The sequence below is a fragment of the Prunus mume genome, linkage group LG8 (assembly GCF_029339155.1).
Source record: "Prunus mume cultivar Tortuosa linkage group LG8, ASM2933915v1, whole genome shotgun sequence".
In the NCBI taxonomy this organism is placed as follows: domain Eukaryota; kingdom Viridiplantae; phylum Streptophyta; class Magnoliopsida; order Rosales; family Rosaceae; genus Prunus; species Prunus mume.
The window spans coordinates 8,252,345-8,276,877 of NC_142705.1; the positions used below are offsets into that span (position 1 = coordinate 8,252,345).

General features: G+C 38.3%; 2 protein-coding genes and 1 pseudogene across 3 annotated transcripts; all 3 read left to right on the plus strand.

Annotated features, from left to right (window-relative positions):
• The first annotated feature begins 3,096 nt into the window (after positions 1-3,096).
• Positions 3,097-4,725, plus strand: LOC148914646 (uncharacterized; annotated as a pseudogene).
• Positions 4,726-8,059: 3,334 nt separating this feature from the next.
• LOC103340240 (methyl jasmonate esterase 1) lies at positions 8,060-19,663 on the plus strand. Of its 2 annotated transcripts, XM_089042886.1 has the most exons (5): positions 8,060-8,073; positions 13,134-13,219; positions 18,097-18,458; positions 18,667-18,795; positions 19,295-19,663. In XM_089042886.1, the coding sequence occupies exons 1-5, from the start codon at positions 8,060-8,062 to the stop codon at positions 19,562-19,564; spliced, it is 861 nt and encodes a 286-aa protein (XP_088899012.1). In that variant the 3' UTR covers positions 19,565-19,663. The 2 variants fall into 2 exon arrangements, with proteins under 2 accessions (XP_088899012.1, XP_088899013.1); XM_089042887.1 differs by lacking the exons at positions 8,060-8,073; positions 13,134-13,219 and having other exon boundaries at positions 18,038-18,458.
• Positions 15,029-16,389, plus strand: LOC148914647 (uncharacterized). Its single transcript, XM_089042629.1, has 5 exons — positions 15,029-15,106; positions 15,334-15,389; positions 15,474-15,579; positions 15,723-15,802; positions 16,041-16,389. Exons 1-5 carry the CDS (start codon positions 15,029-15,031, stop codon positions 16,387-16,389), a joined length of 669 nt encoding a protein of 222 aa, XP_088898755.1.
• Positions 19,664-24,533: the final 4,870 nt, after the last annotated feature.

The window sequence follows — 24,533 nt, forward strand, 5'->3', positions numbered from 1 at the left end:
AATCCTGTTTCCATCGTAAAACAAGGCACATAAACCAAGGTATCATTTCATAAAGGAAGCTTTACAAGAAGGGGTGATTGATATAAAATTCTGCGAAGTGAAGAACAAGTTGGCGTAGATATTTTTACAAAAGCTCACTAATCGATTCAATTATTTGAGGTTGAAGCTTGAGTTAAACCATAAGAAGGTAGCTTAGAGAGGCTACTGAGAGTTAAGGCGCATACTAGTTTTGAATCAAGCGCAGATGTTAATCCTGCAGATTGATAGTGAAGAGGATGATGAAATCGAAGGAACTGAAGAACTTTCCTTTTATAGTAATAGCTGTTATAGGATATGTCCAACAGCTAGTTTTCTTACTATTTTAGGAAACTTTACAGCTGTCATTCTTAGTTGTCTTAGTATTTTCTGCTGTAACAATTTCTAGCCTAGGTGTAAGAATCATAGCCTCCAATGACCTTGAATGGCTGGAGATGAGTCCTTGTGTCCTAGTTTTTAGGATATGTTTTTTGGCAGCTTGTGTCATGCATATAGTGTGATTTTGGCTCTGATGCAATATACAGAAAATAGACCGAATCATTCTCATTCCCTCTGAGTTTTTCTCTCCTTTGCATACGTTGCTTACAAAAGGTTTTATTGTTCTGTAAATCAGTCTCTAAAACCAGCAAGCTAAATACCAAATTCTAACATTCCGGTCTTCCATGGTTATTTGAAGGTTTGTCAACTTTTGTACATCAGAATCAAGCCTTTCTAGAATCCTTCTCTTGTTGCCTTCTTGACGGGGCTCTGTAAATCTCTTAGAGATCCCTAATTTGTCCACCCCCAATTCCTTCTCAACCAATGATTCTAAAAGTGGAATATTTATTCTTGTGTTCCTTATCGCCTTGATTGGTCATATGCTGGCTCATCCACCTTCTAGCCCTTGCCAACCATCAAATCAATGCTGGCATCGTCGGTGGTTTCCCACAACTCAAGCATCCGACCATCAGCCTCTATGGTGTCTCTTCTGCTTATCCCCAATGTAGATAGAAACCAGACTTACTTTCCATATGGCGCTTACAACATGCTTCTCAAGTGTCTTTGTTGTACACTCCTTCAAAGAGATGACAGATGGAATATAGGCAGCAATGATCTTGTAGCCCCTGATAAACGAAAATCGTGGGAGAGAAAAAAAGAAGAAGAAGAAGATGCCAAGATAGCTGCACAGCGATACCTTTTAAATATATTAAATTTAAAGAGTACTAGCTGCTTGCTGGCTAGTCGTTGGCTATACCATTTATTTAAAATGCCGAGCTTTACATTTCCTCCATGCATCCGCTCGCTTTCACTGAATCATTTCCCATCAAAGTCTTCAAGTTCAAGGCCAAAAAAGAGGTGGGCAATTTCTCATTTGACATCTCATGGCACCTCCAAGAAATCAAAGAAAAGCAAGAAAGATAGGAAATTGAAGAAAAACTTAAGCTTGGTTCCAGTCGAGCGTAAAGCCGCAGGCTTTGACTGGTGGGATAGTTTCTTCAACCCAAGGTTTTTCTTTTCACTAAGCTTAGTCTCCAATTACTTTGCTTCTTGCTTTTTAGTGGAATGCATTCAGATTATTTGTAGTTTTAACTAAATTATCTTTATATTTTGCTTATTTTGGAAAATCTATGATGCACAGAAATCTAGAACAGGTGGTGGATTTTGTTCTGTAATGTTAAATTCGGTAATGATGTTCATAATTAGAGCTCAAAACCTATAAACTGTGCTTTTGTTCAGTTAGGATGTTGGAAAAATTGGCCTAGGCGCTAGGCTGGTCCTTTTTTTTTTTTTTCCTCTCATGACTTTAGCTAAATTATGAACTCGCTTCAATTTCTGATGGCCGCTAGACAAAAATTTGCTTTTGATTATGTGTTTTGCATCATGAAAAGAGAAAGATGTGGTCGAAAAGTTATTACTAGAGGGAGCAATAGAGATTTTAGCCTGTAAAAGTAGTATGTAATTGTTAGGAAACTGGTTTGGCCTAAGTTGAATGAGTAGTTGGAAATCTTGACTGAATCAGTTGGGGAATATACAGACATAGAAACACATAGTCGGGCTTTGCTTGTTGTCATAGACTATGAAGCCGCAATTCACCTCTGGAAGGTTGACAAGTTTGACTTTGTTGTCTACATGAGTGCCTATATCGACGTCATTTTTGCAGCGGTGAAATTGGACTAGTCTTAGCGGTACGTATCATTATTATGTGTGACAATAACACTATATCTAACAACTTAAAACTACGCATTAGAACTAATATTTCTTTTTACTTCTATGTAGGTTGCAATTTTGTGATCAGGGTACTTTTGTTTGTGGCAAGGCCAAGGAATTTTGTTCAAGGAAACCTTCCGAATTCCATGGTTTACAGAAATGTTGAGCAGTATCCCAATGCAAAGCAATGTTCCTGGAATTATGAAATTCTCATACTTGAGATTGATGCTCCCATTTACTTTGCAAATACCAACTACTTAAGAGAAAAGATTTGGGGCTTAAGAAAGATAATAGCAAGTGCAGGGACTAAGGTTTTTTGAGTTGTTCTTGAGGTGGTTGTACTATCTTTTGTTTTCTGGTCATTTTTGTGTTCTAGTGGGCCAGAACTAAAGATTTGGGGCTTAAGATAGATAAGTGGCTTATCTATGGGACTGGGAAAGAGACATCCCACTTTGTTTGAGAAGGTTTGAATCAGACATTTAATTTTTATGATGATTGCACAAATTTTCATCCACAAATTGATTGAATAACTAGTGTAGTGCTTCAAGTTACCAGTCACTTCTAACCAAGGTGCTTTCTGATAGTGACACCATACTCATTAAACATAGAGACCTCTGTGTGTCATCTGTTTGATTCTAATAATTTCCGAGTGTTAAGTTGGTTAACTGTTCTAGCGTTTGAGCCATAAATTACTGAAATAGTCTCATGATGAAAGAATTGATTGCGTTCTCATGATTATTTGTGATCATATAAACTGCTTTCTAGAAATCCTTTAATCTTCTCTGATGTATTTTGTTTTTGTAGGCACACTGGTTGGAGAAGACTTGATGAAGGCATCATTGTAGTTGGGACTTGCATGATTTAAAAGCCACAATGGCTGGTTGCATGTCAACCCCATCCAAAACAATTAAACCATGGAAAGAACACTGTCAGCGGGTCATCAAACGCCATAGATAGGCAACCTGCTCCGCTTCAGATGGTACCAAGAAAAGAAATACAAGTTTCAAGAAAATAAATAGTGATGCAGGAACTCGCTTGACAGTCAATGAGTTTGTTCACGTGGACTTTAAGAATGGTGCAACAACTACTCACAGAAGATCTAAGGTTTCTAATTCAACATTCCATCTCACCCAGCTGCAAAGTGGCACCATAGTCAATATAATTCGAATGGTGTGTGCTTTCTTTCATCAGATTTCAACTGTCTTTCAATTTCAACCAATAGTGCTAACAAGAAAATTCATAGCTCTTGAATCTCATATTTTGAAAGTTATTCATTTGCAGTAATTTTCCAAGAGGAAGCTTGGTTTGACTCGGTGAGTATTCTGGAGTCTGACTCGGATGATGACTTTATCAGTATACATGGAGGTATTGGCCATCAGCCTGTGACTACATATTATAGAATGAAAGCCTTGTGGCCTTGTTTGATTGCAAAATGTCATTACTACTGAAGTAATTTTTCTTGAGCTACTTATTGGGAAATGATTTTGTTTTGTTTTCTTAATTTTCTTCACTTATTCTACGAATGGTTTTCCATTAGCAAGCAATCCAGTTGGGAATATCTCAAGTGGCCAAGTACTTCAACATGAAAGATCTGCTCGCTTTGTTGATAATGAGTGTAAGTATGAAGAATATGGAGGTAAATCAGATAAAATCACAGGCAAAGATGAGCGCAGGGAATCAAATCGGTTTTTGCTTATTAATACCCAGACTATGAGCTTTCTCACTTATGGAAGGCTGATGAAGTTTGCAGTAAGAGGAAGAATATAGTAGATCACTCTTATGGAAGCTTTAAAGGACTTACAGAGGATGGACGTGATTCTAATGAAAAAATTCAAGACAATGCCCTACAATCCGGCTTATCTCAATTATAAATCTCACTTATCCATTTAATCCTGCTGCAATGTTTCTTAGTGATAGTGATGGAGAGAGGATGAGTCTTGTAATGTATTTCAAAGTTTTTGAGAATTTTGATAAAAACATCTCTCCTCAATTCCAGGACAGCATCAAGGTAACTTTATTTTGTATGCAACTACATCCATTTGGATAGGCATGTACTTTATTCTGATGTACTCTACCTGATGGAAATGATCTTATGTTCTATTGGAACACTTAGTCTGTTGGTATATTTGAATGATGCTTTTAGAAAATGGTTGATGATAAGACGGAAAAAGTTAAAGGATTCGCAAAGGACTCCACTGTACTTTTCAAAGAAAGACTAAAGATCTTGATTGGGGTGGTAAATCCTGAAGATCTTGGTCGGAGTTCTGCTGAGAAGAAGCTTGTACATGCATATAATGACAAACCAGTTCTTTCACGCCCCCGACACAATTTTTACAAGGTAAACATTGAACATTTGTGTTGCTGAGTGTTAAGAAGATGAAACATTAAAACCATGTTGTTTGACTTTATCAAGCTCTCTCACATGCAGGGTCCTAACTACTTTGAGATTGATCTGGACATTCATCGCACTACATATCAAGGAATGGTCTCGAATTGTTCTGAGAACGTCTTTAAAAAAGGAATAGCGAGCAGCTATACTCGCAAAATATTCTATTTATAGCGTGTAGTCACTCAAAAATATTCTTTTTATGGAGTATAGTCGCGCGACCATACTTTTACAATATTCTTTTTACGGAGTATAGCCATGTGGCGATACTCTCTTTTAAAATAGAGAATTTATGGTGTATGGCCGGACGTTTATACTCTCTTTTAAAATATTCTGTTTATGGCTTATAGAGAATAGCTAGCGGCTATACTTTTAAAATATTCTATTTTACCAGTATAGTCACGTAGCTATACGCTTTAAATATAACAATAAAAATATGAATTTCTCTGTAGCAAAGCTGAGCCTTGAGGTAATGAATCAATTAGACATGGTATGTATTTACGTTCTAGCTTTGTTCCTCTGTGTGCTTAGGGTTGAGAGAAAATTTATACCTTGTTTGTGTGTTGCATGTGTATGATGACGAGACCCGCCCCCTCTCCCCTGAAACGAGGCGGACCTCGTTCTTGGTGCCGACATCACAGTGATGCCGCCCACTACTAAAAGTCCAAGACATCCTACCAAAATTTTGAAAGTCTCTCAGAAATGCTCAAACCCAACAATATTCAACGACAGAATTTACATAATAGATATATTCCAATAGACATGCTTTTAACATACAACAATCCAACATAAAATGGCCTCCGGCCTCAAGTAGCAACCTAACATGGGCGATAACAGAGCATCTACAGAATTTGTTTACAACAAACAGTGGAGTAGAAAGAATTTACATAGACCTTAACAAGTGATGAAAAGTTTGGAGCTCATAACAAGCAGCGCCAAATCAAAAGCAACTCTATCTGTGGCGCAAAACAGAAATATGTGAGTGGACAAAAATAAAGTTTGCACTTTAAATCAACATAATAACCCCACCATGTAAAAATAATGCTCTAGCATGCAGTCACATTTCAGTAAACCCAAAACTCAAAACACATTATCCCAAAGTCCAATACATCTCCGCATCTCAAATCCACAGTACTCATTTCCCAATGATATGCAACTCTCATCAACCCGTAAACACTCATATATATATATATATATAACTATAAGTATAATATAATATATACTTCTCTCCATACTAATGTACCGGGGAAACAATCCAACTGGGATTATTAGCTAGTACGCAGGATTTCGAACACTAACTCCGGCCCGTCCGGGGATGAGTAGTCCAACCGGGACGGAACTCCATAGCTCACACGGCGGCGCGCCAACGACACGTGCATAACAAGTCCTACTACGCGCGCAGATGCGCATCATCACCCCACCGCAGACCGCCAACGAGCGGTGTTATGATACTAAGCAATAAACATACTCTTCCCATATCGCACCGCGCCAACGACACGATGCATGGAAAGTGTCTCACACACCAAGCACCGCCATCACATGTGTGAGACCCGGCAATCTCATGGCCTTCCACCCCACCGCAGCCAACGACGCGGTGTGGGACGCCTTAGTAACTAGGGAATGGTACTCACCTAACATACCATACATCTCACAACCATCCTCAAACTCGTATCTTTCCACAATCTCACCACAACAACCTCTCATACTCTATACATAGACAATATAGATAGTCATCCCAAAATCCATATCAACATATTCATCATACTCAAATATATATATCCATACTCAAAATATATTAATACGTATAAGAATATTCAAATCCATCAACCCAATAATTATTAAATCAAAATCACCATTTAAAATATATGCACATGTCTTTTATCAATAAAACCATGCATATGCTAAAAACAAAGTCCACTCACATAATAATCCCAGCTTGCCCTCAGACCGAGAGGTCACGCTGCTGCGCGGTCACTGAATGGTCGACCGAAGTACCTATTTCGAGATACGAACCCTTTGATTAATATCACGCACTTCAAAATGGAAATTCACAAAAGGAAATACTTAAATCCCCAAGTTCCCGGTGCGCTTACGTCCAAAGGAATATCCTAAGGTCCTGTTACAGGTTTGGGAATCGCTTCGATCGTACGATTATCGCGATTTCCCTAAACTTCAAATTATTGAATCGGAACATCCGACTCCGATTCACGATCCGCGAATTCCTATAGGTTTCTAAGAGTACCTAGATCAACATACTTCAGTTCGGAAACGATCCAACGGTTAGAACTTATCGAACCCGGATAACGCACAATATGCGAAATCCGTTCGATAGTCAAACGATATCCAAATTGAGATCCGCAAAATCCTACGCACTCGTGACAACCTAAGGATCTCATCAAGATAAAAATCAACTTTACCAGCCTTGCCCACGCGCCGCCACACGCGGCGCAGGCGGGTGTGTAGAGAAATTTCCACCGATGGAAAATCTCCAAATCACGAACCACCCTTCCAATCCTAGATACTACGGCAGATGGAGCATCTTTTTCAACTACGATAACGTCCAATTCAGAGGCGGGTAGTGGCCGGAATTTCACATTGAAAACCGGCCAAAACCTAGGTTTCAAAATCAACTTCCAAACTTCAAAATCGATCCAAACCTACCCCAAAATCAACTAGAGAAACACGTAAAAAAGGAGAAGAAACCCTCACCTAGTTCACGTGGACGGAGACGAGGAGACTGTGACGCAACGGACCGGCCTGAAAAACGGTTTGAACTACCGCCCGACGCCGGCCGATTCGAGGTTTTGGCGTGAAAATGTTGTTGTTGATCGATCGGGACTCGAGGCGAGAGACGACACGTCACGTCAACCGTGCAGTCGCGCTCCGTTCCAAGGAAGGAGAGATCGAGAAGAGAAAGAGAGTAGAGAGAGAAACGAGAAAGAGAAGAAGAGAGAGAGAGAGAGAGTGTATATGCTGGAGAGTGAGGAGAGAGAGAGAGTGAGTATTAAAATTCTGATTTTACCAATTGACTGATAATAATTACTTCAAAATAAAGTTGCCCGCCGAGCAACCGTTAAATAACGACACCTCCGATCTTCTCACCGCGATCCAAGCCGTAAACTCGTTTACTACTCTAATATTACAAACTACTCGTGGTCCCAAAATCTTCCCGGATAAGAAATTGACCAAAATTACCCTTAACCCAAGAGTAAATTAATATTTTCTCTTAATTTAATTAAAATAGGAAATAATTGGAGTCGGGGTGTTACATATGAGAAGTGATATAATGACGTTGCTTATCTTTTTAGGTGCCCTTTGTCATATTTCCTAAATATATTCGAATATTTAAACAGTATAACAGAGCATCTATATTCGAATAATAATATAATTACTAATTGAAGTAATTAAAAAAGGCAAAGATATTACTTAATGACATATATATATATATATATGAAATTAAAGAAGTTGGGCAAAACATAAAAGTAAGGAAACTAATTTTATATTTTAAAAAATAAATAAATAGCAAGAAGACCAAAGGTGTAACACCCCGACTCCAAATTATTTCTTTTTTAATTAAATTAAGAGAAATTATGAATTTACTCTTGGGTTAAGGGTAATTTTGGTTATTTTCTTATCCGGGAAGATTTTGGGACCACGACCACCACGAGTGGTTTGGTTACGAAGGTTTTTGGTTTGAGGTTACTTGAGGCGAATGAGCAGGCGGTAGGCTTGAATAAGAGATTTAATGAAGTTTTGGCGATCAAAATAGGCTTGGTGGTGAAACCGTATTAATTTGAAAAGAGTTTGGGGTAAAATCAGATTTTTCACTTCTACCCCTCACTTTCTTTCTTCTCTCTCTCTCTCCCTCCTCTCGCGGCGCAGCACGACAGCTCGCAAACGGAACGGAAACCACCGCGCCGCCGCCATAGTCCACGACCGCCTCGAGACCGGTCCCGCTCGACTGCAGAAGTCCCGATCAAAACCCACCTGTTATCCCGATCGGAAAGCTCGAACCGCCACGATATTGATTGGTTCAAATCGAGGTTTTCGCGCTATCGCACCGCCGCCTCCGCCGCCCATTTCCGTGAACTAGGTGAGGTTTCTTCTCCTTTTACGTGCTCTAGCTGTTTATGGGGTTAGATTAGAACGATTTTGAAGTTTGGAAATTGATTTTGGAAGTTAGGTTTTGTCCGGTTTTCAATTTGAAATTCTGGCCAGCCTTCCCCACGAATTGGACCTTGTGGTAGTTGAAGAAAGTGATCCCTGACCTTAAGAAGAAGCTAGGGTAGGAAGGGTGAGCGGTGGAGATTTTCCGCGAAATTTCTCTACACACCCACGCTGCCGCACGCGTGGTGGCACGTGGGCAAGGCTGGTGAAGTTGCTTTTTATCGATGAGATCCTTAGGTTGTCACGAGTGCATAGGATTCAGATCTCAATTTGGATGTCGCTGACTATCGAACGGATTTCGCATATTGTGCGTTATCCAGGTTCGATAGGTTCTAACCGTAGGATCATTTCCAAAATTAAAGAATGTTGATCTAGGTACTCTTAGAAACCTATAGGAATTCGCGGATCGTGAATCGGAGCCCCGGATGTTCCGATTCAATAATTTGAAGTTTAGGGAAATCGCGATCGATGTAAAGCGATTCCCAAACTCAGAATCGACCTTAGGATATTCCTTTGGACGTAAAGCGTTTAATCGGGAACTTGGGGATTTAAGTATTTCCTTTTGTGAATTTCCATTTTGAAGTGCGTGATATTAATCAAGGGTTCGTATCTCGAAATAGGTACTTCGGTTGATCATACGAGTAGGCAGGACCCTCTTGGGGCCGGGCAGCTTGGTATTACCTGTGAGTGGACTTTGTTTTAAGCATGCGCATGATTTTATTGATAAAAGATTTGTGCATATGTTTTTAAATGGTAAATGTGATTTAATAAGTATTTGGTTGATGGATTTGGATATTCTTATACGTATTGGCATATATATATTTTGGGTATGGATATATTTGAGTATGATGAATATGTTTATATGGATTTTGGGATGTCTATCTATATTGCCTATGTATAGAGTATGAGGAGTTGTTGTGGTGAGATTGTGGAAAGATATGTGTTTGAGGGATGGTTGTGAGATGTATGAGTATGTTAGGTGAGTACCATTCCCTAGTTACTAGGCTTCCCACACACAAAGCGTGTGAGACACTTCCCATACATGTCGCTGGCAGACCGGCGCATGGGAAGAGTATGTATATTGCTTAGTATTATCACACACGCCGTTGGCGTGGTGGGGTGATGATACCGTCACACGTAGGACTTGTTATGAGATATGTGAGCTACACGTGTCGTTGGCAGTGCCGGTGTGTGAGCTATGGAGTTCCGTCCCCCGGTTGGACTACTCATCCCTAGACGCCGGTTAGTGCGTGGAAATCCAGGCGCACCAGCCAAACAATCCCCCGGTTGGATTGTTTCCCCGGTACATTAGGATGGAGAGAAGTATATGTTATATTATAGTTATATATATATGTATATATGTATGGGTTGGCGAGAGTTGCATACTTTTGGGAATGGAGTTGTGATTTGAGATTTTGAGAGTTATTGGACTTTGGGATTATGTGTTTGAGTATTTGGTTTATGAATTGTGAAACTGCATGCTAGAGCATTATTTTTACACGGTGGGGTTATTATGTTGTTTTAAAATGCAAACTTTATTTTTGTCCACTCACATATTTTTGTTTTGCTCCCCCCAGGCAGAGTTGCTATTGGAAGCGTTCAAGCAGTCGCGAGCTCAAATCATTCCATCCGTAAATAGGACTTGTGTAAATTCCTTTTACTCAACTGTTTGTTGTAAACAAATTCTGTTAGATGCTCACATCGCCCATGTTAGGTTGTTACTTGAGGCCGGAGGCCACTTTACTTTGGATTATTGTATGTTGAAAGCATGCTGGCAGTTGGGATTTATATTATGTAAATTATGCAGGTTGAATGTTGTTGGGTTTGAGTATTTTACAGAGACTCAAAATTTTTGGTAGGATGTCTCGGTTTTAATAAATGGGCCCGCATCATGGTGATGTCGGCATCAAATGGGTCCGCCGGTTTGGGGCAAATTTCGGGCGGTCATGTCAGGTCTATGCCGCAACTATTTGCCGGATTAGACCTTTCCCGAGGAAAGTTTCTATGCCGACTAAATGTCGCAGAGGTCTAATCCGCAAAATTGCACCGAGATAGACTTAAAGTTCACAAGAGGTTTTTTTAAATAATAAGTATAAACTTAGTATCTTTAGGTCAGTACATTTTTATTTTAAATTTTCTTTTTAGTAATTCAATAAAATCTTAGCCTTATTTAATTACTTTCATTAGTAATTATGTTTTAATCATTATTTATTTTGTGAATAATTAGTATTAAATATTTTAATTAACTTCATAAATATATTACTCAATAAATAGTAATTGGTTTTTTAATTTTTTTCTTTAATAAAATACTTAGATACTAATTATTCACTAAGTAAATAATAATTAAAACATAACTACTAAATAAAGTAATTAAAAAAGAGAAATTCAGATTATGATATTTCAAAGGTATAGCCGTGCGGCTATACGTTTAAAATATTAAGTTAATGGAGCCTTACGAAAACAAATTTATGTCCGGAGTGCTAAATTGAATCAATAAATTTGTGATCATGAAAATACTTTAGTAATTCGCTGACTCACTTGTGAAGTTATTTTATTGCTTGTGTACATATCCACATGTTACATGTTAATGTGATTTATCAAAATTTTCTCAAATTATTATAATTCGTGCACAATAGTTATAAAATTAAAATTTTACACAAAAAGAAGGAACAATAAGAGAAAAAATCGTAGCCAAACGTGGTTCATATGGTATGTAACACCCCGACTCCGTTTATTTTCCTATTTAATTTAATTAAGGGAAAATATTAAATTACTCCTGGGTTAAGGGTGATTTTGGTCACTTTCTTATCCGGGAAGATTTTGGGACCGTGAGTGGTGTGGTTGCGTAGGTGGTACTGAGACGAAACCGTAGACGGAGGCCCAATCGGAGATTTAATTTTGGCGATCAAAACTTGTTCGGCGTAACTGTAATTATTTCAAGTCGTTTGGGGTAAAATCAGATTTTCACATTTACCCTCACTTTCTCTTCCTCCCGCCTTCCTCTTCTCCTTGCGATTTTTCCTTCCACGCTCACCGATCGGAAACCACCACACACCGCCACCTCACCACCCCGTCCGACGAGACCGGTCCGCAGCTTTCCCCTCTCTCTTCCCGCCAAGACAGCTCGAAACCCTGACTCGCAGGAAAATGCAGAATCGTGGGAATCGACCGAACTTCCACCGCCGATCTCTCTCCTCCACCACCATTTCCGACGGGTAAGGTGAGGTTTCTTCTCCTTTTTACGTGTTCTAGCTGATTTTGGGTTAGGATTAGATCGAATTTGAAGTTTGGAATCGAATTGGAAATCTAGGTTTTGGCCGGATTTCAATTTTGAAATTCCGGCCACTTGCCGTCCGAATTGGACGTAGCCGTAGTTGAAAAAGTTGCTCCTTTCTTCGAGTAGTATCTAGGATTAGAAGGGTGAGCGTTGGTGTGGAGATTTTCCGTCGCCGGAAACTTCTCTACACACCCATGGCCGCGCCGCGGTGGCGGCGCGTGGGCAAGGTGGGTGAAGTTGTTTTTCATCCTGTTGAGATCCTTAGGCTGTCACGAGTGCGTAGGACATCGCGGATCTCAATTTGGATATCGCTTGACTATCGAACGGATTTCGCATATTGTGCGTTATCCGGGTTCGATAAGTTCTGACCGTTGGATCGTTTCCAAATTGAAGTATGTTGATCTAGGAACTCTTAGAAACCTGTAGGAATTCGCGGATCATGAATCGGAGCCCCGGATGTTCCGATTCAATAATGTGAAGTTTAGGGAAATCGCGATCACCGTGCGATTGGGAAGCGAATTCCAATCGTGTAACCGGACCTTAGGATGTTCCTTTGGACGTGAGCGCACCGGGAACTTGGGGATTTAAGTTTTTCCTTTAGTGAACCGTTTTGGAAGTACGTGCTGTTAATCAGGATTTGTATCTTGGAATAGGTTGCTTGGTTGCTTGGGATTACTTAGTGGACTTTGTTTTAAGCATATGCATGGTTTTTAATTATGAAAGTTTGGTGCATACACTTTAAATGATGTGACTTTGATTTAATAAGCCTTTGGCTGATGGATTTGAATATGTTTATATATCTTGGCTATATATTTTGAGTATAGACATATATATTTGAGTACGATGATTATGTTGATATGGATTTTGGGATGGCTATCTATATTGTCTATGTATAGGGTATGAGAGGTTGTTGTGGTGAGATTGTGGAAAGATAGGAGTTTGATGGATGGTTGTGAGATGTATGAGTATGGTAGGTGAGTACCATTCCCTAGTTACTAGGCTTCCCACACACGTCGTTGGCAGTGCCGGTGGGGTGGGAAGGCCATGAGATTACGGGTCTCACACATGGCGCTGGCGCAGTGTGCGTGTGAGACACTTTCCATACGGCACGCTGGCGCTTCTGGCGATGGGGAGAGTATGTACATTGCTTGAGTATCATCACACACGTCGTTGGCAGTGCCGGTGGGGTGATGATACTGTCTGCGCGCGTAGGACTTGATATGAGATTTGTGAGCTACACGTGTCGCTGGCAGGCCGGCGGTGAGCTATGGAGTTCCGCCCCGCTGGACTACTCATCCCGGACGCGCGGTTAGTGTTCGAATCCTCGCGCATCACCCTAACAATCCCCCAGTTGGATTGTCTCCCCGGTACATTAGTATGGAGAGGAGTATATATATACTATACTAGAGTCCTAGCTATATATATATATATATTTATATATATAGGTATTTACGGGTTGTTGAGAGTTGCATATATTTTGGGAAATGAGTTGTGAGATTGAGATGTGGAGATGTTTTGGACTTTGGGATTTTTGTGTTTGAGTTTTGGTTTCTGAAATGTGAAACTGCATGCTAGAGCATTATTTTTACATGGTGGGGTTACTATGTTGTTTTAAAGTGAAACTTTATTTCTGTCCACTCACATCTTTCTGCTTTTGCGCCTCCGCCGTGAGAGTTGCTCCCTCAAGGCATTCGAGCAAGTCACGAGCCCAACTTGTCGTCGCTGCTAATAGGGTCTGATAAATTCTTTCTACTCCCCTGCTTGTTGTAAACAAATTCTGTAGATGCTCTGTTATTGCCCATGTTAGGCTACTACTTGAGGGTGAGGCCATTTTGTGTTGGATTGTAGTTTGTAAAAGCATGCTGGCAGTTGGGTTGTATATTGATGTAAATTTTGCAGGTTGTTTATTGTTTGGTTTGGGCATTTTACTGGGAGACGCCAAAATTTTGGTAAGATGTCTTGGTTAAAGGGCCCTGTGTCAAGATGATGTCGGCACTAAGACGGATCCGCCTGTTCGGAAATTCGGGCGGGTCCTGTCATGGTAGATCCAAAGATTCCTATGAAGATGAATCCATTCTTCTTAGAAAGGTTAGAATGGTGGTTTATATTTTTCCAAAAATAGTATAGCCGACCGGCTATACTCCTTTTTTCAAAATTTATTTTAAAAATGGTACTTCCATGCGGCTATATTAGGTTTTTTCCTAATTTTATTTTAAAAAGAGTACAGCCACACGGCTATACCAGTTTTTACCTAATTTTTAAAAACTGATTGTGGCGCTTCACTCGGTATTTTCTTAATTTTTTAATAATATAGCCGTCCACTATACTTGGTTTTTAAAAATATTCTCGCGATCGGACTCAACTCATCACTATGAACGCCTAGGGCAGAGCAAGCCTGCCTGTGTTTTGAGCGGGTTCGAGATATCGCCAAGGGCTAGGCAGAGGACACCGACACCAGGAGTTATAATAGGCCGCGCTTAGGCGGCTGGGATCTAGGCGGCGCTTAGGCGGCCTCGGCGGATCTGGCGCCTTGGCATGTCCTTCTTTTTCCAAATGAAGACAGACGAAGCTTGCTGGTGCGAAGGAGCAAAGGTGACATGTATATATTGTGTGAGAAGGAGGAAAGGTGACATAAAATAAGGAGGCATAAGAAATGAGGGTTTGTTTCGTGTGGAGTGAAAGGAAGAGATAGAAAATTATGTTTCTGTTGTTGATAGAGTGAGAATTGGGAGGCAAATGAAGAGGGAATGAGAGATTTATAATTCCTGGTGGTCTTGGTTGAGAGATTTATAAATTAGTCGTCAACACGCATGCAGGGAGAGGTCGGTTAGTGGAGGGAGGCGCATTGGCATTGCTCACCAATGCCTTTCTGCTTTATTGATTTCTTTCTAGTACTAGAAGCCTAATGTTACTGTCTAAGAAAGAAAGGTCTCTTGGAGCTTTATAACTGGCTTCAAGGGCATCTTCCAGCTAATATGACAGTGGACCATGAAATGTATTTTGTAGAATGTGTTGACTTTGCCAAATCCTTCATCCAACTGTATATCAAAGAGGTATGTCTTCTTTATCTTTGAAACTAGGAGTTTTTTTGTCTATGTTTATATGCAACGTGATATAAGCAAAATAGGCAATCTATTCATCCAGACCCAAAAAAAGAAAAATTGTATCCATATTTTGTTTTGTCTATCTGAATGCATCATATTATTCAACAATTTCACGTACTAAAATTGCAGTTTTTTAGACTCATGTCCTCATTTCTTGGCTTGTTTTTGAACTGTAGGATGATGTATTATTCAAAGTGCTCTTGCATATGCTTTGTGTACCTTGTGCAGAACAGTAAGGAATTAATATCCTAGTTTTCCATTGTTTTAAAAGTTATCGTCATGGATTCCTTTTAACAAGATTTTTGGGTTTATATAGGGATGAAAAGGAAAAGGTTGCATTGGAGGATTCGAATGGCAATTTACTTTTCCGTGTCTCAGATATTTTCAATCCTGTACTCTTGTTCCATATTTTCCTATTAGAGGCAAGATGCTCACTCTTGGACATTTACATATCTGCATTTCCACTTCGGCATGCCTCCTAGTTGTTAATTTGAAGTATATGGTATTGCAGAATAAAAAAGAATCACTGACATTGTGCACTTTCTTTTTTCTTCCCATTTTGCAGTTGAGCTATGACCATCAGGTGCTTCTTGATTACCTTATTTCAAAAGATACCGGAATCAGTTGTGCAGAAGATTTTTTAAGGTCTTTTCTCTTTCTACACCTTCTCTTAACTTATGAAATCTAAACCGTGGTGGGCTGCATTTTTCTGGTGTTGACCTCGGTGACTAAACTATAAAACATTAACCCTCTGCTTTTACATGACTTCTTAACTAATTAGCAAAACAAGAATCAATTTGGTTGACCCCAGACAGTTGTTTTTAATTGCAACTCTTTGTATCTTTCATTTGCTTCTTGCCGTCCTTAATGCATTCTCTTTTAGGTGCTTCCGTAAAGTGTGTGATTCATGGAGCTTATTTGTGGAATTTCTAGTGGGTGGGCAAGCTAGAAATCAATCATTTTGCGAGAAAAGAAAAGATTCATTGGGTGGCTCGAGTTCCTGGGGAGAGGATTCTCTTGCACCAACAAAAAATCATCTTACATTTCTTGATGATGAACCTGATGAAGAAAATGAAAATGGCTGCAAGCACACCCAAAATGGAGGACAGTATTTCAAAGAAGCCAAAGAGTGCTTACTTTCACTTAAAATTTCTATTGAAGGTCTACACCAAAAGAATCTGTTTCCCTACGATCCTAATGTTCTTCTGAACCGGTACGTCTCTTTGAAATGAGTTTCATTATGCTTCCCAGTAAACTAGTGATTGCTCTTACTATAGGGTTTGATTTTATTTTGAATTTACTACAGTCAACTTCTTTCTTTCACTTTTAGTTTCATTCGTTCCTCGTGATCACGACTTATTCAAACTAAACTGGTTGCTCTTTGCTTGCAGCTTAACAAGATTTCAGGAACTCTGTTTTGAGGAAGAGAAATAAACTTCTAAAAGAATGAACTTATTAGCACAGATTTTTGCAGAGCATCATTTATTCCTTTGAGTTGAAGTGATAAAATGAGATGTTGCCAACCAATGAGGCCAAGTCCCGACGAAAACTCTTTGAGTTTCTTTGAGTCAGGCAACTGGGCCACAGTCAGACAATGCTGGAAAGAGTGCTTTGAGATCCTCATGACTCTTTGAGGCCATGTATGGAGATTTTTAAGAAGTGAATGCACTTTGTGGATGAACGTTGTTACATTGAGCAGTGAAGGAATAGAAGAACAAGCTTTGTAGTTAAGGTAATTTAGATTCTATGTATAGAATTTCCAATTTTTTTCCTCAACAAGGATAGGCGAAGAAAACTAATTCGTAGCATAGTTAAATCCACCACAGATGAAGTCAAAGTGATAAATGGTTCTGATCACATGTTCATGTTTGCCAGAGACGGATAGAAAAGGACTTTACCTAATCTCAGGTGTCAAAGAAAACTATAATGATATTGATGTACCCCAAGTCTTCCTTATTATCTCAAACATTCTTCTCATTCCAAAATATAAACTTCCGGTTTCTTTTTCCATGTTACTTGGCATGATGGCAACAACAACTTTATAGGAATCGCCAATTAATCTGTTTACTAAATTTTGCATATGCACATAAATATTTCGTTAGAAAAATGTGGTTCAAAATAAGCTCACATTGGAATATTAACATTCGGTGAACAAATTTGGTGACCGGTTAGCAATACTGGATAAAATATATTCAACAATTGATTTTTCTTTTAGTGCATAAGATAATAGTTTCTCCCTTTTGATAAAATATATTCTTAATAATTTTTTTTAAAAAAACACTGGACAAGCATCATGTACTTGCCCGTAGGGTTTCTCCCTTGTGATAAAATATTATCAAGGAAAATCCTCCGCATGAAGAGAAAGTGATAAATGGTTCTGATCATATGCTCATGTTCTCCAAAACGACGGAGCTCTTCTCCCACCTCCACAAGGTTACTGAGTACGCTCATGATGGTGCACCTGATAAGCAGCTAGGAGCTAATTCTCATCATTGTACGTACAGATTGTGATGCAGTATATATAATTTGGATAAAGTTCTATCAAATAAAATCAGTTAATTCCATCCATTCAAGCTCAACATAATTCAACAGTATGGAGTTGAAAGAAAAGAAACCAAATTCCTATAATATTCTTTATAGAAGAGAATACCTCAAGGCCGGCTTCAGGAAAAGAAAGGATGCTATGCGGCTATAAACGTTTAAAACAAAGCAGGGACATAGAGTTCCACTCCAAGATGACAAACCAACGACACAGCTGCTCACGGCATTTTGTAGATATCAATGGCTTTTATCTCACTAAACTAGACCAAGTCTTAAAAGTACTTATGATGATGTGATAGATTAAAAATTATATAAAACCTTCACTACGTTAAGCATTTTGTGCATTTCCTTTTATTCTCTTTGCTCACTAAGAATGTGTTCTCCATCTCCAAACCCAGAAGCCCAAAAGAAGCATTTTGTGCTGGTTCATGGAGCTGGCCATGGAGCATGGTGTTGGTACAAGTTGTCAGCTCTGCTGACCTCTGCAGGTTACAATGTTACAGCTCTAGACCTAGCAGCATCTGGAGACAACCCAAAACAGATAAATCAAGTCCATTGCTTCGCGGACTATGTTGAACCGTTGATTGAATTCATAGAGTCTCTTCCGCCAAATGAGAGGGTTATCTTGGTGGGCCATAGCATGGGCGGGGCATGCATATCTATTGCCATGGAGCGGTTCCCTGAGAAAATTTCTGCGGCTGTATTTGCCACCGCGTTGATGCCTGGCCCTACTATCAGTTACTTGACCATATTTGAAGAGGTATAGTTATGTATAAAACGATATTCTATTGTAATTTAATCTAAATTATTGGGAGGGAAATTCGAACTCGGTGCAAAGTGGGGAGATATTCTATTACGGAGAGGGAGATTCGAACTCGGATACAAAATGGGGAGCAACTTTGTTGATTATTTTTTCTATATACGTATCCTTAAAAATGTATGGATTTACTAATTATAATTTGTAACAGGTTAGTAGTAGATCAGAATTTATGGACTCTCAATATAGATTTGATAAAGGACTCAACAACCCTCCAACATCGGCAATTTTTGGTCCCCAACGTATGACTTCAGTGTTTTACCAGCTGTCGCCACCAGAGGTAAATCTTGAGGAAAAAATGCGAGAAATTATTTGAGATATATCTATACTATTATATAAACTGGAAAATGTCAATTATTCAACATTTTAAGTAATTAAAATAAATCTAAATCTAAATTTTAAAATGAGTTATTTACTCCAATGGTTCCTAAATTTATATCCGAATTTCATTTTGGTATTCCAACTCGGTTTTGAGTTTCTGTCGTCCTCCCTCTATCCCACGCTTTCCAATAATTTAGTCATTTAGTCAAATTTCATAAATTTTTTCTTCTATTCGAAAATCAAAGTGAAACTCATGTATAAATTTAGAAATCATTGACAGTTAAAAACAACCCTATTAAAATTAAGGGTGCTATAGTAATTATGGCCATTTTATGCATGTGGAGGAGTCTAGTCTACATCCATCTAGGTTCAATTTTCCAATTGGTTAAGCTTCTACGTAACGTTTCCTTTTTTTTTTCTTTCATTTGTTTATTTATTTTTGATTTGGATGTCAACAGGACTTAGCACTGGCGTTGTCATCGCTGAGATTTTTCCCTCTCTTTGATGAGGAAATAAAACTCACCAAGGAAAAATATGGGTCGGTTCCTAGAGTATATATCGTGTGCGACCAAGACCTTACCATTGGGGAGGATGTGCAACGGTGGATGATCAAGGAAAATCCTCCACATGAAGTCAAAATGATAAACGGCTCTGATCATATGCTCATGTTCTCCAAACCGCAGGAATTCTTCTCCACCCTCCAAGAGATTTCTGATCAATATTCCTAAACATCGTGAGCACCTGATAAATTATAGCTAGGAGCTTGTCATCATTGTAGATGATGCAGTTATGCTAGCTAGTCTTTCTGACCCACTAAAATTGTGAAAAATAAAATCGCCAATTAGTTGGTGTAATAAATTTCAATATATATACAGTCTCCAATAAGTATTTAAGTTAAGGATTAGTTACATATTTCTAATTTCGGTCGGATTGTATCTAAGAGACTACCAGCACATTTAATGAATGCAATCCAATGACAAAAATTAGAAGTATGTAACCAATTCTTAACAAAAAATACTTATTGGAGAATCTCCCATATCAATATATATAGCAGTGTGCTATTAATCTCATATAATCTTTTCTTTTTGGGGAATAATGCTATTTTTTGTTGTTGAGATTGTATGATATCATAGACGAGCCTTTTTATTTGAGGGAAAAATTAAAAGTGAAATAGTTTGCAGAAATTTCCTCCTAATGATGCACATTTGTAGTTTACCAAACAAATAGAAGTAAAATATTTTGCACAACTCTTTTCCTTGAATCTCTAGCCAACAGCCAACGGGGCTAGCCGAATACTGGTCATCAATGTCTTCTTAATTTTGCTAACTCAACAGCCAATGGGTCTAACCGAATGGAAAAAGACCTTAACTTGCAGAGCATAAGCTATATATCCATCTCCATGCTATGTTGCCAACCCCACAGAAAGACGGAGAGAGACAGAGACATAGAGAGAGGAGGGGGCGGAGTGCATCCGGCTGGGGCTGGGGCTGGCTGTGTCGGGGAGAAGTAGTTGTTCCCCACTGGATCAGAATCTTGACAATGGAGAATCCGGATATGAACTGAGGCTGCCTCCGCCCCTCTCTCTGTCTATGTCTCTCTCCGTCTCTCTATGTGTCTCTCTCTCCCACCCCAACGCGCCTCCATCCCGATATGCCCCAAATTTGGAACTCAATTGAAAAGGTAAATTGAGTTGTATTTTAACTTGAAATCCAAATTTAACAGGTAGGGTACCCAAAGAAATATGGAACTTAACAATGCTGAAGGAGATATTCCTCGATCCAACCATTTCAACGGTATATTTGTTGCATTGCCTTAATGCATAAACAACCTAAGTATATTTGTGTATGTGAGCCTCCGTGCGTTTGTATGTGATTCGCCTCGCTTATCTTTTTGTCATGCGAGCCTCGCCATTTTGTTGCAGTCCATGCTCTTAATTATATATGCATAAATAATAAGTTTAATTAACACATACACACACACACACATATATATATAGTCGATTTTTCAGAACTTGCAAACAAGATCGGGAATTTAGACAAGCTGGATATGTTGAAAGGGCCTATTCCTGGGGCTGTTTTCAACATGTCTTCCTTGACTACTTTGGCTCTACGTGGAAACAACATTAGTGAGTGGTGGTCTTCCAGACATTATATGCCAGCATCTTCCTAATCTTGATGTTAATGTGCATCCACGGTGCAGATCAGTTTCACCAGCTCAAGGGGATATCATTGGCGAACAGTGCAAGATTGCGGTATTATTTTTTGTTTTTGATTTTTGTTCAACGTTTTCTTTTTCAGCTTTATACATATGACTCAAATTTTGCGGGAAATAGCTTGTTTTGTCAAGCTGAAAGAGTACTGGTTAAATCCAACAGCGAAGGATTTGACTGAGACTAGAAAACTTTGGAAAAAACAGTGGAAAGTCCATGGTAAATACTCTGATCTGCTTGCTAAAGACTACTTCAATTTACCATTCAAGTTTTATGGAGACGTTAATGTGACAAGGATGTTTGAGGATGCTGGGAGTTTCAGTTGGGATGGATTTTTATTATAGCATGATCATTCAAGTGATAAGACAAAAGACTAAAAAATTCGCAAGTATAAAGTGTTATAATGGAACGTTGTGGGAAGTTCAAATCTGCTTCGAAAAAGATGGAGTGTTTCGGGACTGTAATGTGACGCCTGAGGATATGTTTTGGGACGTAAATGGACAATAAATGAATATCACAAAATTTCACTTCTTGAGATGTCATCTACAATAAAGGCAGAGGTAATAACAAATTGTTCTTTCTGAGTTCTATGCTGTAATCACACGTTTATAAATTGCCTATTTGTTGTAGAAATGTTATGGTAGAGATGAGGATGGTGGTGGTAAGACTCCTACTATAGCTGATTAGCCCAAGCAATGAGCACTAAAGTCTGGTGGTGGTGAGTAAGTTAATTAAAGTTATAATTAACAATCTTTTTTCTATTCTTTCATTTTTTTCATGATGGTTTTTATGTGTGTATTATGTTGATGTTTGGGCTACAGACCAGTGCCTTTAGTAGTAAACTAGCTCTCATCGTTTAGTCCGTTTGTTCTATATTAAATCTATTTTAGAGGTATTTACAATGTTAATTGAATTGTAGCCACCGAGTTCTTGCTACAATGTTATTATTTGGAGATGCATAGGGGCTTTCCAATGCAGGAACACAAATCTGAGCAACCTCCTCTCTTGATATCTTACCCTGCATATATATAAGGCTTATTATTACAAAACGTCCCTACGGTTTACGAAACTATCAGATTACATCCTTAATTTTTTTTTTTTTTGTGTCACTCATGGTCCTCAAGGTTAGTATGTGCAATCACAAATGATCCCTGCCGTTAGGTTCCATCAAAAACTCTGTTAGTTTGTTGACGTGACATACATATATATCACAAAACATCAATGAGGTTTACACACTTATCACAAATGGTCCCTACAAATTTTTTTTATTTTTTAATTTAAAATTCATAAAATTTTGGGTTTCTTTTTAAAATTATTTATAAATGAAAAAACCATTTATAGAAGGATTTTAATCTTGAGGACCATTTATGAACCCTAAACCTTAAGTTTTTTTCATTTTTAAATTTTATGAATTTTAAATTATTTTTTAAAAACTTCATTAGTTTGTTGATGTGGCATGTATATGGAGCCCACATCTACAATAATATAGTGTCACATGTATTTAAAATTTAATATATATTTTATAATAATTATAATTCTTAAAATTTTAAAAAGAAAACAAAAATTTTATGAATTTTAAATTTTAAAAATTAAAAAATTTTGCAAGGACCATTTGTGATAGGTGTGTGAACCTCAAGGATGTTTTGTGATATACATATATGCCACGTCATCAAACTAATGAAGTTTTTGATGGAACCTAACGGCAGGGACAATTTGTGATCATGCATACTAACCTTGAGGACCACAAATGACAAAAAAAAAACATTAAAGATGCAATCTGATAGTTTCGTAAACCTTAAGGACGTTTTGTGATAATAAGCCTTATATTTTTTCAGTTTTACACCTCTGTCTTAATTTTTGTAGGAGACTTGTGTTGTCAAGATGAAAGAGTACTGGCCAAATCCAACAACGAAGGATTTGACTGAGAATAAAAAAATTTGGGAAAGACAGTGGAAAGAGCATGGTAAATAAATACACAGATCTGCTTGCTGAAGACTATTTCAACTCAGCATTTAAGTTTTATGAAGACGTTAATGTGACAAAGATGCTTAAGGATGCTGGAATTTCAATTGGGATGGATTTTGATCCTATCGTGATCATTCAAGTGATAGGGAAGAAGACGAAAAGCTTCGCAAATATCAAGTGTTATATGGAGATGTCGTGGGGAGCCCGAATCTGCTTCGGAAAATATGGAATGTTTCGGGACTGTAACATGAGGATTGAGGATATGTTTTTGGGCTGTAAAAGGACACAAAATGTATATCGCAAAATTTCTCTTCCTGAGATGCCACCTACAATATAGGCAGAGGTAATACCAAATTGTGCTTTCCAAGTTCTATGTTGTAATAATACTTTTATAACTTGCCTCTGTGATTGTAGAAATGTGATGGTTGAGATGCGGATGAAGCTGGAAAACTCCTACTGTAGCTGATTAGCCCAAGCAAGCAATGAGCACTAAATTCTGGTGGTGTGGTGACGAGTACGTTAAAGCTCTAAGAATATGCTTTTCTTTGGTTTTTATATGTGTATTATGTTGCTCCTTGCTAGTCAGAACTTTAGTCACACAAGTAGGCCAAGCACAGTGCCCATGGTAGGAAGGTTTTTGTTGTTGTAGCGGTTATGGTTTTATATGTTTCCAAAATAAATAAAGGTCGTAATTCCTATCATTCTTAAAAAGAGAAAAATCAATTCCTTGACGTGGGATTAAGACAAACTCAAGGCCGTCTTGCCACTCCTAGGCGGCTTTAGGCCTTTAAAACAATAATAAGGGGGACGCCAGAGATACACACTCCAACATATGACAATAAAACTAAGACTATACCAAATGCCAAGCAAAGATTGGAGCATGTGTGATGAGCTGAGTATTTTGAGTATTTCGTTTTATTTTTTCTTGAAAAGAATGTGCACCTCATCTCCAACCCTAGATGCCTTTAAGAAGCATTTTGTGCTAGTTCATGGAGCTAGCCATGGAGATGGAGCATGGTGTTGGTATAAGTTGTCAACTCATCAAATAACTAAACGATTTCCAATTTGATTGAGTTTTTGCACATATGATCTTTAAATTGTGATTTTAAAAATGAATGGTTTAGATGATGACACTTATATTGTGAAGATTACTTAATCACACCACACTCAAACCTCTCAAGACACCCAAGGCACCCAAAACCTTACAAAAGGTCACACTACAAAAAAAGAAAGCATTAGTCACCTTTTTATAGCAACAAAATAGTTTTGGTGACATTTGAGTGGGTGGTCAATGACTTTGGTTACTAGTCACCGTTATTTGTGACTAATTATCTCACACTTTAAAGAATTGGTGAGTATTGATTTAAATATAATAAATGTAAACCAACTGACTGTGAAATCCTGTATTTTTTTAATATATATTGGGAAATTAAATATAATGTTACATATTTAGTTTATAACCTATATATATTTTGATAAAGCCAAAAGAGTTAGCTTGAGACACGTCCACTTACTAGCTAGGT